At 35.3% G+C, this 12,351-nt stretch overlaps 1 protein-coding gene across 2 annotated transcripts in view; it reads left to right on the top strand.

Annotated features, from left to right (window-relative positions):
* Positions 1-2,552: 2,552 nt before the first annotated feature.
* LOC129565081 (inositol-trisphosphate 3-kinase B-like) overlaps positions 2,553-12,351 on the top strand; it is a 25,131-nt gene continuing 15,332 nt past the window's right edge. Inside the window, exons 1-2 of one of the 2 annotated variants that reach the window (XM_055439479.1) lie at positions 8,050-8,221; positions 11,870-12,217. In XM_055439479.1, coding sequence (XP_055295454.1) covers positions 11,948-12,217 — 270 coding nt within the window. In that variant the 5' untranslated portion in view covers positions 8,050-8,221; positions 11,870-11,947. Of the gene's footprint in view, positions 12,218-12,351 lie in introns of both variants that reach the window. The other variant, XM_055439468.1, reaches the window with a different exon arrangement.

The following is a 12,351-nucleotide window of genomic DNA, read 5'->3' as shown; positions in this document are numbered from 1 at the left end:
AGCTTTTTTGTTCTTGTTTTTGTTTTCCGTAGTGTGTGTAAAACAAGAATGAACCTTAATCGAGGTCCATTCCGATATTCTCTGTAATTTGCAAATGCGTAATTGAGGTGTTTATTTTAAGAATTTGTGGGATTAATTCCCACGTATTTGTGCCAATCAGTCGTTACATGCAGCATTTTTGTTATTTTATGAAATAGTGGATAAAGAGAATGGCTTTGAACACATGGCTGTTTTTGCATATTACGAACATTTCATTTACGCAATCAACATGGGGCGAAAAAAAAGCTTGAATATCGGGTAACATAATAACGATGGTCAACTCGACACCAATCAAATTTTGTTAACGCACGATGGCCATAAATTTTATTTTTGAACTTCCGTACTTAATTGTTATTCAAGTGCTTTTTCATGTTGTCGCCAATTTTTTTTTTCTGCTTATTGTTTTTTTGCACAATTTCTCAATATATTCGATACGATTCATTTCGCAATTTAACCCATTGAAAGACGTCAGCGAATAGATTACATGTCATTTGACTTCATTACTGACGCGGATTAACTTTAATTTTCGTGTGTGCATGCAATTTATTACGGTTAATTTTCATTATTTCAATTCATTGTCGCGTTTTTTGTTGTTGCTGCTGCTTCGTGTCCACATTTGTTTCCAAACTAAATAAATATTTGAACAAATTCTTTCGCATTAGTCATCATTTCGGGAAAACAGAAAACGTTTTTTTTTTCGACTCATATTCATTCTACTGAAAGGGGAAAATGACGCGTGTCTTTGTTATGATCAATTCATTGTATCGTTCTCTCAACACACACAAAGGAAAGAACAAACGCCCGACTGAAACATGTGGTTTTTGGTTTATTTAGTTTACCCAATGAGCATTCGCATCACTTTTTGCGGTTATTGGTTATCATTTTCCATATGGAGTGTGTCTTTTTGCTGGAACCACAATCGAAATACTATATTGATAGTGATACCTGGCATCAATGATTGGCATTGATTACAAACTGTTGCATGTAATCTAGTCTGTTTGGTGCGCAAAATCCGACTCAAACATTAGAAGTACTAATGCATTTGTTGCACGTAACGTAACGTAATGCAGTAAAACAAATATGAGTCAAGAACCAATTGCAAATTGATTGAATTTGCGGGCCATTAACTTACAGCATAAGTAGCTTCTATATTCACTTGCCCAATCAATTATGCATACGTTTCAATGAGCAATTTATTGCTAAACCAGAAGAAAACGAATGCAAAACGATTTTTCTCTAGACTTTTATTGGGTGTGTACGTATTTGTCTATAATGTATCTGGAATTCAAACTTTGCCGCTCCCGATCGCACTCAAATAAAGCCCAGATTCATTTCAAGCAAACAATACTTCGATATCATCAATCGAAATTGATTGTTCAACCCATACTAGAACACACAGATAGAGCGAGAGAGAGAGAGAGAGAGAGAGAGAGAATCAACAGTTTGCACGCGATCCGTTCATCATCGATTACTTTTACTAGAGTGTTTATACGTTGTGCGCATTCATCAGAACGTCGATCGATCGCTCAGACTGTTTATAATTAAATATAATTAAAAAACTTAAATCCAGTTTCAATAGCGATTGACGCATTCGCATTATATTCATTACGTTATCAATTCAAGTAGATTGTTTAGAATACAGCGAACTCAATTATTCATTACGTATTTTAATGCAATACAATTAAATTGCTGGCAACAATTGCCTGTCTTTCATGGAACCTTATTTGCTTTGCGATACCAAATCATCTTCCATTTGATCCCATTCCTAAATATAGAATTTGATGTTTTTTTTTTCGTGCACCAAAATATTACATTCACTTTGAAATCTATCATTAAGTACTTTTTCATTATTTCGCTAGGGGGTAGACACGAAATAACACTAGAAGAAAACTAGCAAAAATTGAGCATACTAGAAGTTACTAGAAGAATATTTGTGAAAAAAAATGAGTGATGCCTCTTCCATTAATCAATAGCATTGCCAGTGGTTTTAATATGGACAAATTCTTCCATTTAAAATATACTGCCAATGCTTTGCTTATGGAGTTCAAATGTTTTGTTTACAAAAAGTACCGTTAATCCTTCCAAAGGAAATGCATTGGCAATGCTATACTTATGGAAGAAGCAATGGTACGATACTAGAAATACTAGCAGAATATTTGCGTTTCTGCTTGTATACTAGAAGAAACTAAACGCATATTTGAACCGATTTGAACAAACTAGCTATACTAGAAATTGGTGTCTAACCCCTAGTTATTTCGTGTTAGAATTTATTTGCAGCCTGTGCATTTCTGTGCACAAGCCTACAATTAGAGGCATAGTCAATGATTAGAAACCAAAAAAAAATAGTTTGCCACTTTGTCGAATTCAATACATTCAATACATTCGATTTTGTTTGTTTTCGTTTCAAAAATAGAACCATTCACCAGGTTGAATCGTTTCCTGTGATCAGTATCAGCCCATCTTCATATCGTTTTTATTTCACATGAGTGCGTCGTATGCAGCCGTTTGCGGCAACATAAAAACCACCATACAAATTCATAAGCATATGAATAAGCCAAATGAATTCGATGGCTTGGCATACGTACAATAAAATATGATTAAAAACTTTAGTATGACGTCAATGAATTTGTTCCGCACTTTAGAGCTCTCTCACTCACTCTCCCTCTCTCTCTCTCGCGCGCACACACACACACACTACATACTGAAATGAATATAAAGTGGTCGGTCTTCGATTCGTATTGTTTACGATGCTGGTATATGGGTGTGGATTTGATTCAGCTTCATTCGACGTTAAGAGGTATATTGTTCAACTTGTTGTATACAGTTGTGCTGATCAATGAAAGGCTCTAAATCAAACTTACGTTTTTTTTTCGGTCTCTTCTCTTCTTCAATTGACTCGACACGTTGCGCGACCGCAACGAAAGCCGCTTTTTCATGCTGCAAAAATTCACTATCTCTGTGAGTTTCTTATTTATTTTCTCTCTTCGTCATCTGGTTTTAATGTGGTGCATCGTTGCGACACATGCATTCGATTATCCACTTTAATACGTTGAGCTCGTTCTTCTTGAACATGCATACATACATAAAAATTTATTTTTGGAGTCGTTGATAAGACATTTTAAAATAAAAATTGGCCCGTTTATCACTCGCATGACGAGAAAGAAGCCAATTAATGGCAGCAAATAAAATCGCACTGAATTGACATTAACCGTAAAAGAAAAGAAAAATCTTCGTATGGCAACGAGCTGAAGTGCTGACGGAATTCCGTTTACTGCTAACGTTGTGCTCACCTGATCGAATGTGGATCATCTTTTATACACGTTTGTTCGTTGAACTGTATGTGTTCGAGCTAAATGAAACGTTATCAATGAGATCAATAGCATATGCATGGGAAATACACAGAAAACCAATAAACTCTGTCACTCGTTGGCAATTTCGACGATTGTTCGAATATGTTTTGGCCTTAAGTTTTGCTTATGTGATGCGAACTCAAAAGAGACAAAGAAAAAAAACATTGAAGCCAAATCAGGAATGTCGATAGAATATAAAAACAAGAGCTCTCACATGTTTACACAGACGTTTTTTTTTTTTATTTCGAACGAGTGCTTGTGTGTTAGTGTGGTTTGACGTCAAAGATGACCATGTTTTGCGCGAAGTGCTGATATATATCAATGTGATGTTGTTGAAGCACTAGGCGACGTGCTCAAACCAAACAAAATGTGGGATCATTTGCCATACCGAAACCGAAATGGCGCCACTTTTCGAATTGATCACAAACCATATTTTGTTTACTTGATTGAATGGTCCAATGAAGTACAAATACCAGCAAATTTTCATTGCATGACCAAATTGCACCAGCAATGTGTTCGTTGATTCGATAAATATTTGACGATAGCACACCGCTTATCAGGTTACAGCAGATTGACAAAACAATAAGAAGCGTTCATTATTTTATTTGTTTACTATTTATTTCTGCGCTTCACTCCATTTCTGACACATTCTGGTTGACTATTTACTCGTTTAACAATTTTTTTTGTTTTTTTTTTTTTTGCATTTGAGTGTCGGCGTTCCATAATGGTCGAGGTCAACCGTGAAATCATTCATCCACAAATGAAAAGAAATCACACATTAAATGATCGTTTCTATTAAAAAATTCAGTTCCTTGCTCCGATTAGGTAGCAAAGTTGAGTAAAAGTTATAAATTACTTTTTCAGACGTCAGCATTAGCCAATTTTATGCTGGATTGGCTTTCGTCTTTTGTCTATATTTATTTGTGATCTAAAAATAAAGACAGCAAACGGTGCCATTTAAGGTTCACATTTTCAAAATGAATAATTTAACGTTTTTTATTCAGTTGTTGAATGCGTCACACAAGCCCTGAAATATAGAACATAAAATGCCGATGATGATAGTACGATACACCTTTGTCGTGCTTTTGCTTGTATCAATCAATGGCTATTTTTGTATGTGTGTGTTTCTGTCAAAGATAAACTTTTTTAATCGATCATTTCGTTTTTTTCTTCAATCATTTACGTTAAAACTCTGGGCATTTTTCGCGTTTCTATAATTAAACTTGTCTGCTGGAGAGTATGTTCTCACGTTGTTTGGCATTAAGAATTTATCGCTTATAGTAGATCGTTTTACATTGGATGCGAATGGTAAAATCCCCCGAGACAAATACAAGCGACATTCAGTGTTGATTTGCATATTCTATTTCAGAACAGAAAGAAAAATTAGATTAATTCAATAGGTGGCCTGCATTGTGTACGTCATCGCAGCGTAATTGATAACCACCATAAAGTTTATGGCCAATGTGATATTTTTATACCACACAACCAAGAGCAACACTTCCATAAATGTTTTATTGTATGCGGACGCGTAGCTCGATACTTTTTTTTTGATCATATGTCTTAGTCAGTATTGTATCTATTTGGGAGTATGTTAAATCGTTAAGCGAGAGATTATACAAATTGTTAAAATAATCAAGTTGTAGACTGAATTTTTCTTATAGATCGATCTCTTAAATCATTCCATCGATCTGATGGTTGTTGCTTACAAATGAGCTCGATCATCTACTTTATTTGATGACGCACATCTTTATTGTTTCCTTTTTATTGTTCCACTGATAGATACTGAAAATGTTCCAACAAAAAAAAAACATCGAAAAAAATATCAGGCAGATTACGTTGGTGAGATAAATGATAGTGTTAACTGTTATCTTGATTTTGAATATGTGTACCAAGGCAGTCTCCTTCACTATTTACATCCAACCAACGAATCATAATCAATGAACTTCTCCACATCAAGTGACTTTTTGTATATTATGTGACACGAAATTGCGTTTCATATTCACTTTAATTGAACTTATGTTTTTTTTTTGTTTCTTTTCGAAATTGTAATGTATTATGATACCAAAAAATTTCCGTTCATATGTCCATTTCAAAATATGATTTAATTTGGCAGCACATTTTATGATCAATAACTGATAACATATCATAAATAACATAATTCAAGCTCTACAATTCGCACAATCTATTATCAACCCATTCGACTCGGTGCTGCCTACATTCGGGCGCTTTTATATATACACTTCATAATCACACATCATAATCATATATTGTTGTTTTTGCAACTGTTTATTTCATAATTTGTATCCCATTTATTTTTTATGTTATCAAATAATATACATGGTAATTAGCCGATTAATTAGCATAACTAATGCAATTTAAATGCGCTGCCAAAAATAGATACATAGTTGAATAATGTCAAAGTCTTTTTATCACTTGAGTTTATGATATAATGGAGGCAATTTAAAAGTCGAATCATATGTGGTTCGACTCATCCTCTTCAGAGGTGCAACCCCATTTCATTAAAAAAATACTAATCCGCTACATATTTTTCGTTTACGTGAACCGGAATTTTTTGTTTACTCACGTATATGTATGTAACACTGCAACAATATAACAGCTTCCAATAAATATAGTCTCCATATCGTAGTTTCACTTTGAAAAAAATGTATGGGAGAGGAAGTCCTGATAAAATGGCCTGCTGATATCAAAGAAAAATGGCCGCTACAGAATGAACCATACTCAATAAGTTGTTTGTTGACACGCAGAGGAAAAGAAAGAGGCTGGCTTGCAAAATTACCGGTGTGATTAATGTACTGTGTCATTATGGCATTACGTTGGAAGTGTGATATTAAGAGCTCATCGAAACGTATAAATTGATGTTGACTGCTTCATTTTTCTTAACGATCGGCGGCACCGATTCACATACGTGTAAATGCCGTTGGGCTGATGGTGCGACAGACAGATTGGCGGTGGTGTGTCGGCATGCAAAACGGAGGATATTGAAAATTAACAAACGAGTTTGACATCGCAACCGCTGAAATTATTTCGTATAAAATGCCATACGTGTATGAAGATTTAAAGTGCTGAGTCGGCCGTTTTTTTTTTCTGTGTCATTCGACAGCAATATAAAGATATTATTTCAAGTAATTTTCTCGAGTTGAAGATCCTCACATTCACATAGTGTTTATGATTTATCTTTTTTTTTTGCTGTGCGCAGATGCGCAGAAGAACGGATGTGAATTTCAGGGAAATAATTTAACTGTCTTTGGATGATTGAACTGAGCACATACGCAATATAATTTAGTGTCGAGGTAAAACCGTAAATAGGAAGTACTTCAAAAATCAAAACAACGAATAAACCTTTGTTCTGGACGAAGTCTTCACAGATAAATTTATTTTGTATGTGTTCAACAACACACATCCAAAGAAAATAAATTGAAATTTCTAATTGAACTGAAAGCATAATCTTAGACAAAAGATCAATGTCACGATGTCCAAATTAAAACACTACGTCGAAGCAGCGCACCGCACTGATACATCGCCCCGATTGACGTCACTAAAACCACTTTTTAATTCACGCCGAACAGCGGCATTATTCAAATGCAAATTGATTTGTATAAAATATTTGATCCATATGGAAACATGGAACCTGAACTATTTCTCCTGTTTTGGGCCGAAAGTGAATCTTAAATTATTCAAAATTGAATGAACTGAAAGTTATATACATCATTAATTGACTCTGACTGTTGCGAAGCTCACCAATAAAACTTGACCTTAAATTATTTAAATCGATTTCAATCAAGAGATTATGAGCAAATTATAAGACGCCACACGTTTTTTCTTCTTCTCTTCATTTCTACTATGGACGATCGTCAGTTTATATGTATCATGTTTATATTCATAAATTTGATTTGATTTCCATTTTTTTTAAAACCTTTCACAGAAGTTTTCTGACGCAGTTCACGACGAATGGCCAATGTTCTGTGTTGTCATCTGCACACGCGTTACATTTTGGCTGCGAACGAAATACGAGAAAGGAAGAAATGAAGAGACACGAGCAAAGGTGTACGTTATCAATGCGTTGAAATCATTGCCTTGGCACAGATGATCATAACTCAAAAAGTGGCCGCTCACTCTATTGTCCGTCAAGCGAGAAACAAACTCGTACTATAATCATTTTAATTTTCGTGTGTATGGCTTTTCTGCTTGTTCATTTATTCGCAATGTTAAATATTGTATTTACATATGTATATTGACGACGTCGAGTCGTTACAGTCGAGCAAACCCGTAGCCATGTGTACACGTATGGTCAAAAATGCTTGGCGATAAAATGAGACTGATTTGTGAAAATGCGACACAATGAGTTTGCGGACATGAAATTTATGTAAGAAAATAGCAATCGAGAGAAAGAGAGAGAGAATGCGAGGAGAAGAAGAAGAAGAAGAAGGAGAAGCAAAAAAAAAAGTATCACTCGCAGCCAGAATGACCGAATAGTCAAAGCAATAGGAGGAATAAGACACTGGATTCGTACACACAACAAACAAACTTACGCGATCGACTGTGAGAGATTCTGTGGTCGTTGCTTTCGCTGTGCCGACACGTTTTGCATGAGACTCGGCGGCGTTTCAGCTTGTTTACTTTGTAGCCATTGATTCAGTGATTCGCGAACTCTGAAACTATTCTAATCGAAGCGCTACGGTATCCACAATTTTATTTCGAGCTCCCATTGACTACGTCTGTTCTTGATTTAAAATAACCGTTTTTTTTTTGCGTGTGAAGATTTGATTCAACTTTTTCTTTCTTCTTTGTTATAATCAACATACGCATTTGTGGTAAACTGCCGAATTGAATAGTAAAACTTGAATAGAACTGTGAACGATCAAAGCAATAAAATCGCAACATTATTTATCATTAGTGACGCAAATTGTAATCCGAATATTTGCATGAATATGTGTGTTTCCTGTTGATTTCCCGCCGCTTTTTGCCGTTTTAATTTTGTGTGACATTTGAATTATTACAAAACAGTTTTCAAATTTAAACTCATAGTGATTTTTAATTTATAATCGTTCGGTTTGGATTAACCATATTTTGCATAACATGAAATACACCCGTCGACTAAATATTGGCAAGATATGACGCAAAATCGTTCTGAGCAGTCAACGTTATTTTAGAAATCAATACATTTAAGTTGTTTGTGCGTGTTTCAATTTTGATTGTCTTTCTTTTTTTGGAATGTCAATTGCACAAAGAAAAAAAAAAACAACAGAAAAGCATCACATGACTGTTGGTTGTGTCATTGACATGAAAATTAGGCGCACATTTTCATATTTCGAATACAGACGATAATTGGAACGGAGCATTTTCAGTTGATTGAGAACACGATCGGAGAATGAATAACAATGCAAAATGTGATTATTTGAACAAACCCAAATATTCCATTGAAATTGTTATTATAATATCATACACGCACTGAATTCCTTATGCATAGGTTATTTTTCGTAACATCTCCAATTTGTTATTTTCAATGCGTTGCACAAGAAAAAAAAAACAGTTTGAAAAGAAAAACTGAAACCACATCTCAAACTCTGGGCGAAAATGCGTTTCGACGTAAGTTTCGATGCAATTGAAATTGCACGAGAAACACAAACTGTAAACATGGAATGGTATATCGACAAAACCAGCCAGACGTCTGCAATTTAATCCATTTTACCGTTGGAGTTGATAAAAATTTACATAAAATTCAAATGGTTTCGCGAAGTTATTTGCTCATGTAGGTAAATGTTTTTCTACCTTTTTTTTCGCTGCTCGCATTCGACTGCTCCGATTTTATTCACTCGCTCAGGCACTGCCAATTTAAGTGCACTGATTAAAGTGTCTGCAGAAATATTAATAATTTGTCTCGTAAAAATCAATAAAATTTTATGCGCTTTCAGTTGGCGCTGTGCAAGCAGCTTCAGTTTTGAAAAATCGCAACTATGGGGAAATGTATGGGAGTCTGTTTGTCGAAGATTTTAGCATTCGACTCTGCCAAACACACGAACTCACTCGCTCACTCACACTTGCACACATTTATCATTTTCTTCATTTATTTTAATGCTTGCCCGAGGAAAGGCAATCGCCTCCTGAATTACGGACACACGAATGAGCTCGTTTGATATTCAATATTTTCAATTTCTACGTTGAAAATTGACGCCTACCAGTTTTTTTGTGAAAAAAAAATGTGATAGAGCGAATCTTGAGTTATTTGAAGCCAGTTTTAAGGCATTCAAACATATAATAAGAATATTTGCGTGTGGTCTCTTTGCAAGGGAGTTTATCATTTTGTGCTGTCACTTTAAGTGGAGCTGTCATCATCGACAACTCCTACATTCTTCAAGTACATGTTTCTGTTGCATTCTTTGAAGCCGATAAATTTCTTTATTTGCCAACTCAACAACTGTTTACTGTGTACCTCTGGAATTTACCTGTTTCCTGTATTAATCTCGTGAAGAGCAATATTATCTCTTTTGCTGCGATCAAATATGAATCTCTTATCTGAAACCACTTGTAGATTTCAGTGGAAAAAAATCAGCGAACGACGATTTTCGGTTTGCGCGCACATAGTTCGTGTGCAGTGATTAAGTAATTTACATGACCATTGACGTTTCCATGCAATTTATTTATACAAAACATATAATTTTCGGTGTCAACGTCATGTCAACAAATTCAGTTTTAAATATAGAATGTGAAACGAAAGAGTGAGCCCGCGTGTCATTTGATGTTTCAATAAACAATTATGTCGCCCCGCGAATACAGATAAAAATCATTGAATAAATTGAAAGCGTAATTGGAGTTCGCGGACAGTTCAATCGAATTTGTAAATGTAACTCGAATTCGTATTTCGACGTTGATCGAAAGTTTTGATAAAAGCAATGTGACGTCAATGCATCGGAGCAGAAGTTCACTTGAAATAACCAAAAAAATAATGTCACATATTTTTCCGAAGCAAAACGTAACGCATGTAGATACTGATCGTTCCATACGCTCATTTGTTGGTGTTGTTGTATCTCAATGTCTCCGTGACTATTCAGCGACCGAAAGCCCATGCATGCAGCATACTCTTTTGGTCAATAAACAAAACCGAGTTAAACAAATTAAAATCGAATAATTTAATCTGATTGCAAATGGTTAACTGCTTCTCATTCCGGTGCAGCAAAATAAATGCTTGTTGTAAAATACCGCCCCCTCTGTACTGGAAAAAAAATGGCAGCAGCAGTAACAACAGCAACAACAACAAAAACAGCTAAGCGCGACGAAAAAACGTTTACAAGCCCAAGTAAACTGAAAGAAATCATAGACACGCGGTTGTTGCTTACCTATTACTTTTAGTGTGACACTCATAAATTATGTGCGAATGCACGCATGTTGTGTTAAGCAGTGCTCGAACATGAAAATAGTGGATTACATTAAATAACCGATTATATGCGATTATTTATGCTTTCCGCCCATTTATTGCCGACTGCAACATGTCACGTTCCGCTCCGCTCACAGTTTGCATTCGGCGTCTCGGCGAGCATTTAGGTGCACTCTTTTCCAGTTACTCCAGCCGCCTGATAAATACATAGCTTTTTTTTCTGCATTAAAATGGAAGCGTTCATGATTGGTTTTCGCACTTTTTCCAAATGTAATCATTTCAATTGAAGACCCGCTCTCCAACTGTATGACTGAAATTATAACAAATGTGTTATTTATTACTCGTTTGCATCGGTTAATTTATTTTTTTAAAAACACAATTTGACCAAAGTGGCGTTAATTTACTCGCGTCACGGAATAAGCGTAAATAAATTGAAACGATTTGAATTGAACGCCAATTATAGTCAATGGCAAATGTAGCTCCTACAAGCGGTTTTTTATTTGACAGCCGATTCATTTGTAATTAAAATTACAGGTGGACACATATCGTTTGATATTGGTAGTCCTTCCCACCCAATGAATTAATCTCACAGGAGATTCCATGAATGGGTAAAAGAATCATTTATCAATGTTGAGACCAATCTCAATCATTTCAATTGCTTACGCTTAATTAACGTCCATAAAATATTGCGAGCACTAGTGAAAAACAAGTCCAAATGCAGAAATTATCCTGTCAACTGAGCACATCCAATTTTGGATGGAAACGAACATGCCAACCGTTTGCAGTCATTACGAGGAACAAGACAAATCTCAATACACCAATTCAAGGCCTATCTCATTTCTTTATTGATATATATGTTGATAAAGTTTATTGGCTCATTGAAAATGCGAGTCTGGCTCAATAGATTCGAAATATGTAGAAAAAAAAATCCGTTTTACCTAATCATCTAAAATCATCTGATTAACGTCATTTTTATTGCAAATATTTGATCGTCGTTGAGATATTGCATCTGTTCCAATAAACAGATATTTTCTGCGCTTATTTCATGTTATACGAAATTAATGTTTGATGGATTTTATTGACGCAGATCCAAAAGAAACACGGAGCTTTTTTTTTTCGTCGATTGTACTAAAATACATTTGAAAGTAACAGAAAACTTGTCAAAATGACGTTTTGTAATTCGTCACCGTCGACGCGTCCAAAAACACTTATGGAACTACTGTTGGCTAAAAAAATCGAGGCCGCCTCGGCTGAAGGTGGTGGATTGCTTGGTCGTCGATTGCTTCGAACCGATTCAATGGATTCAGTTTCGAGCATTGGCTCCTGCACATCGTCGATGCTCGGTGAAGACGTATGTCGTTGTGACGACTGCTTGCTGGGTATTGTTGATCTTTACATTATTCAGCCGAAAGAGAGGGCATCGCTTAAGAAAAAGGTAACGGAATTCAAGCCAAGAAAATATTTTAAACGCGTTTTTTTCCTTTATAGCTCTCGCCGAAACAAAAATATAACATCTTTCGATTTGGAAAGTTACCGGCAAATTTTAACCGATTACAGCCTATTTAGAAC

This window comes from Sitodiplosis mosellana, unplaced genomic scaffold (genome assembly GCF_009176505.1).
Source record: "Sitodiplosis mosellana isolate CC-2019 unplaced genomic scaffold, AAFC_SMos_1.0 Smas_scaffold_1, whole genome shotgun sequence".
In the NCBI taxonomy this organism is placed as follows: domain Eukaryota; kingdom Metazoa; phylum Arthropoda; class Insecta; order Diptera; family Cecidomyiidae; genus Sitodiplosis; species Sitodiplosis mosellana.
The sequence above is the reverse complement of the archived record's forward strand: the minus strand, read 5'-3'. Positions and strand labels throughout refer to the sequence as shown.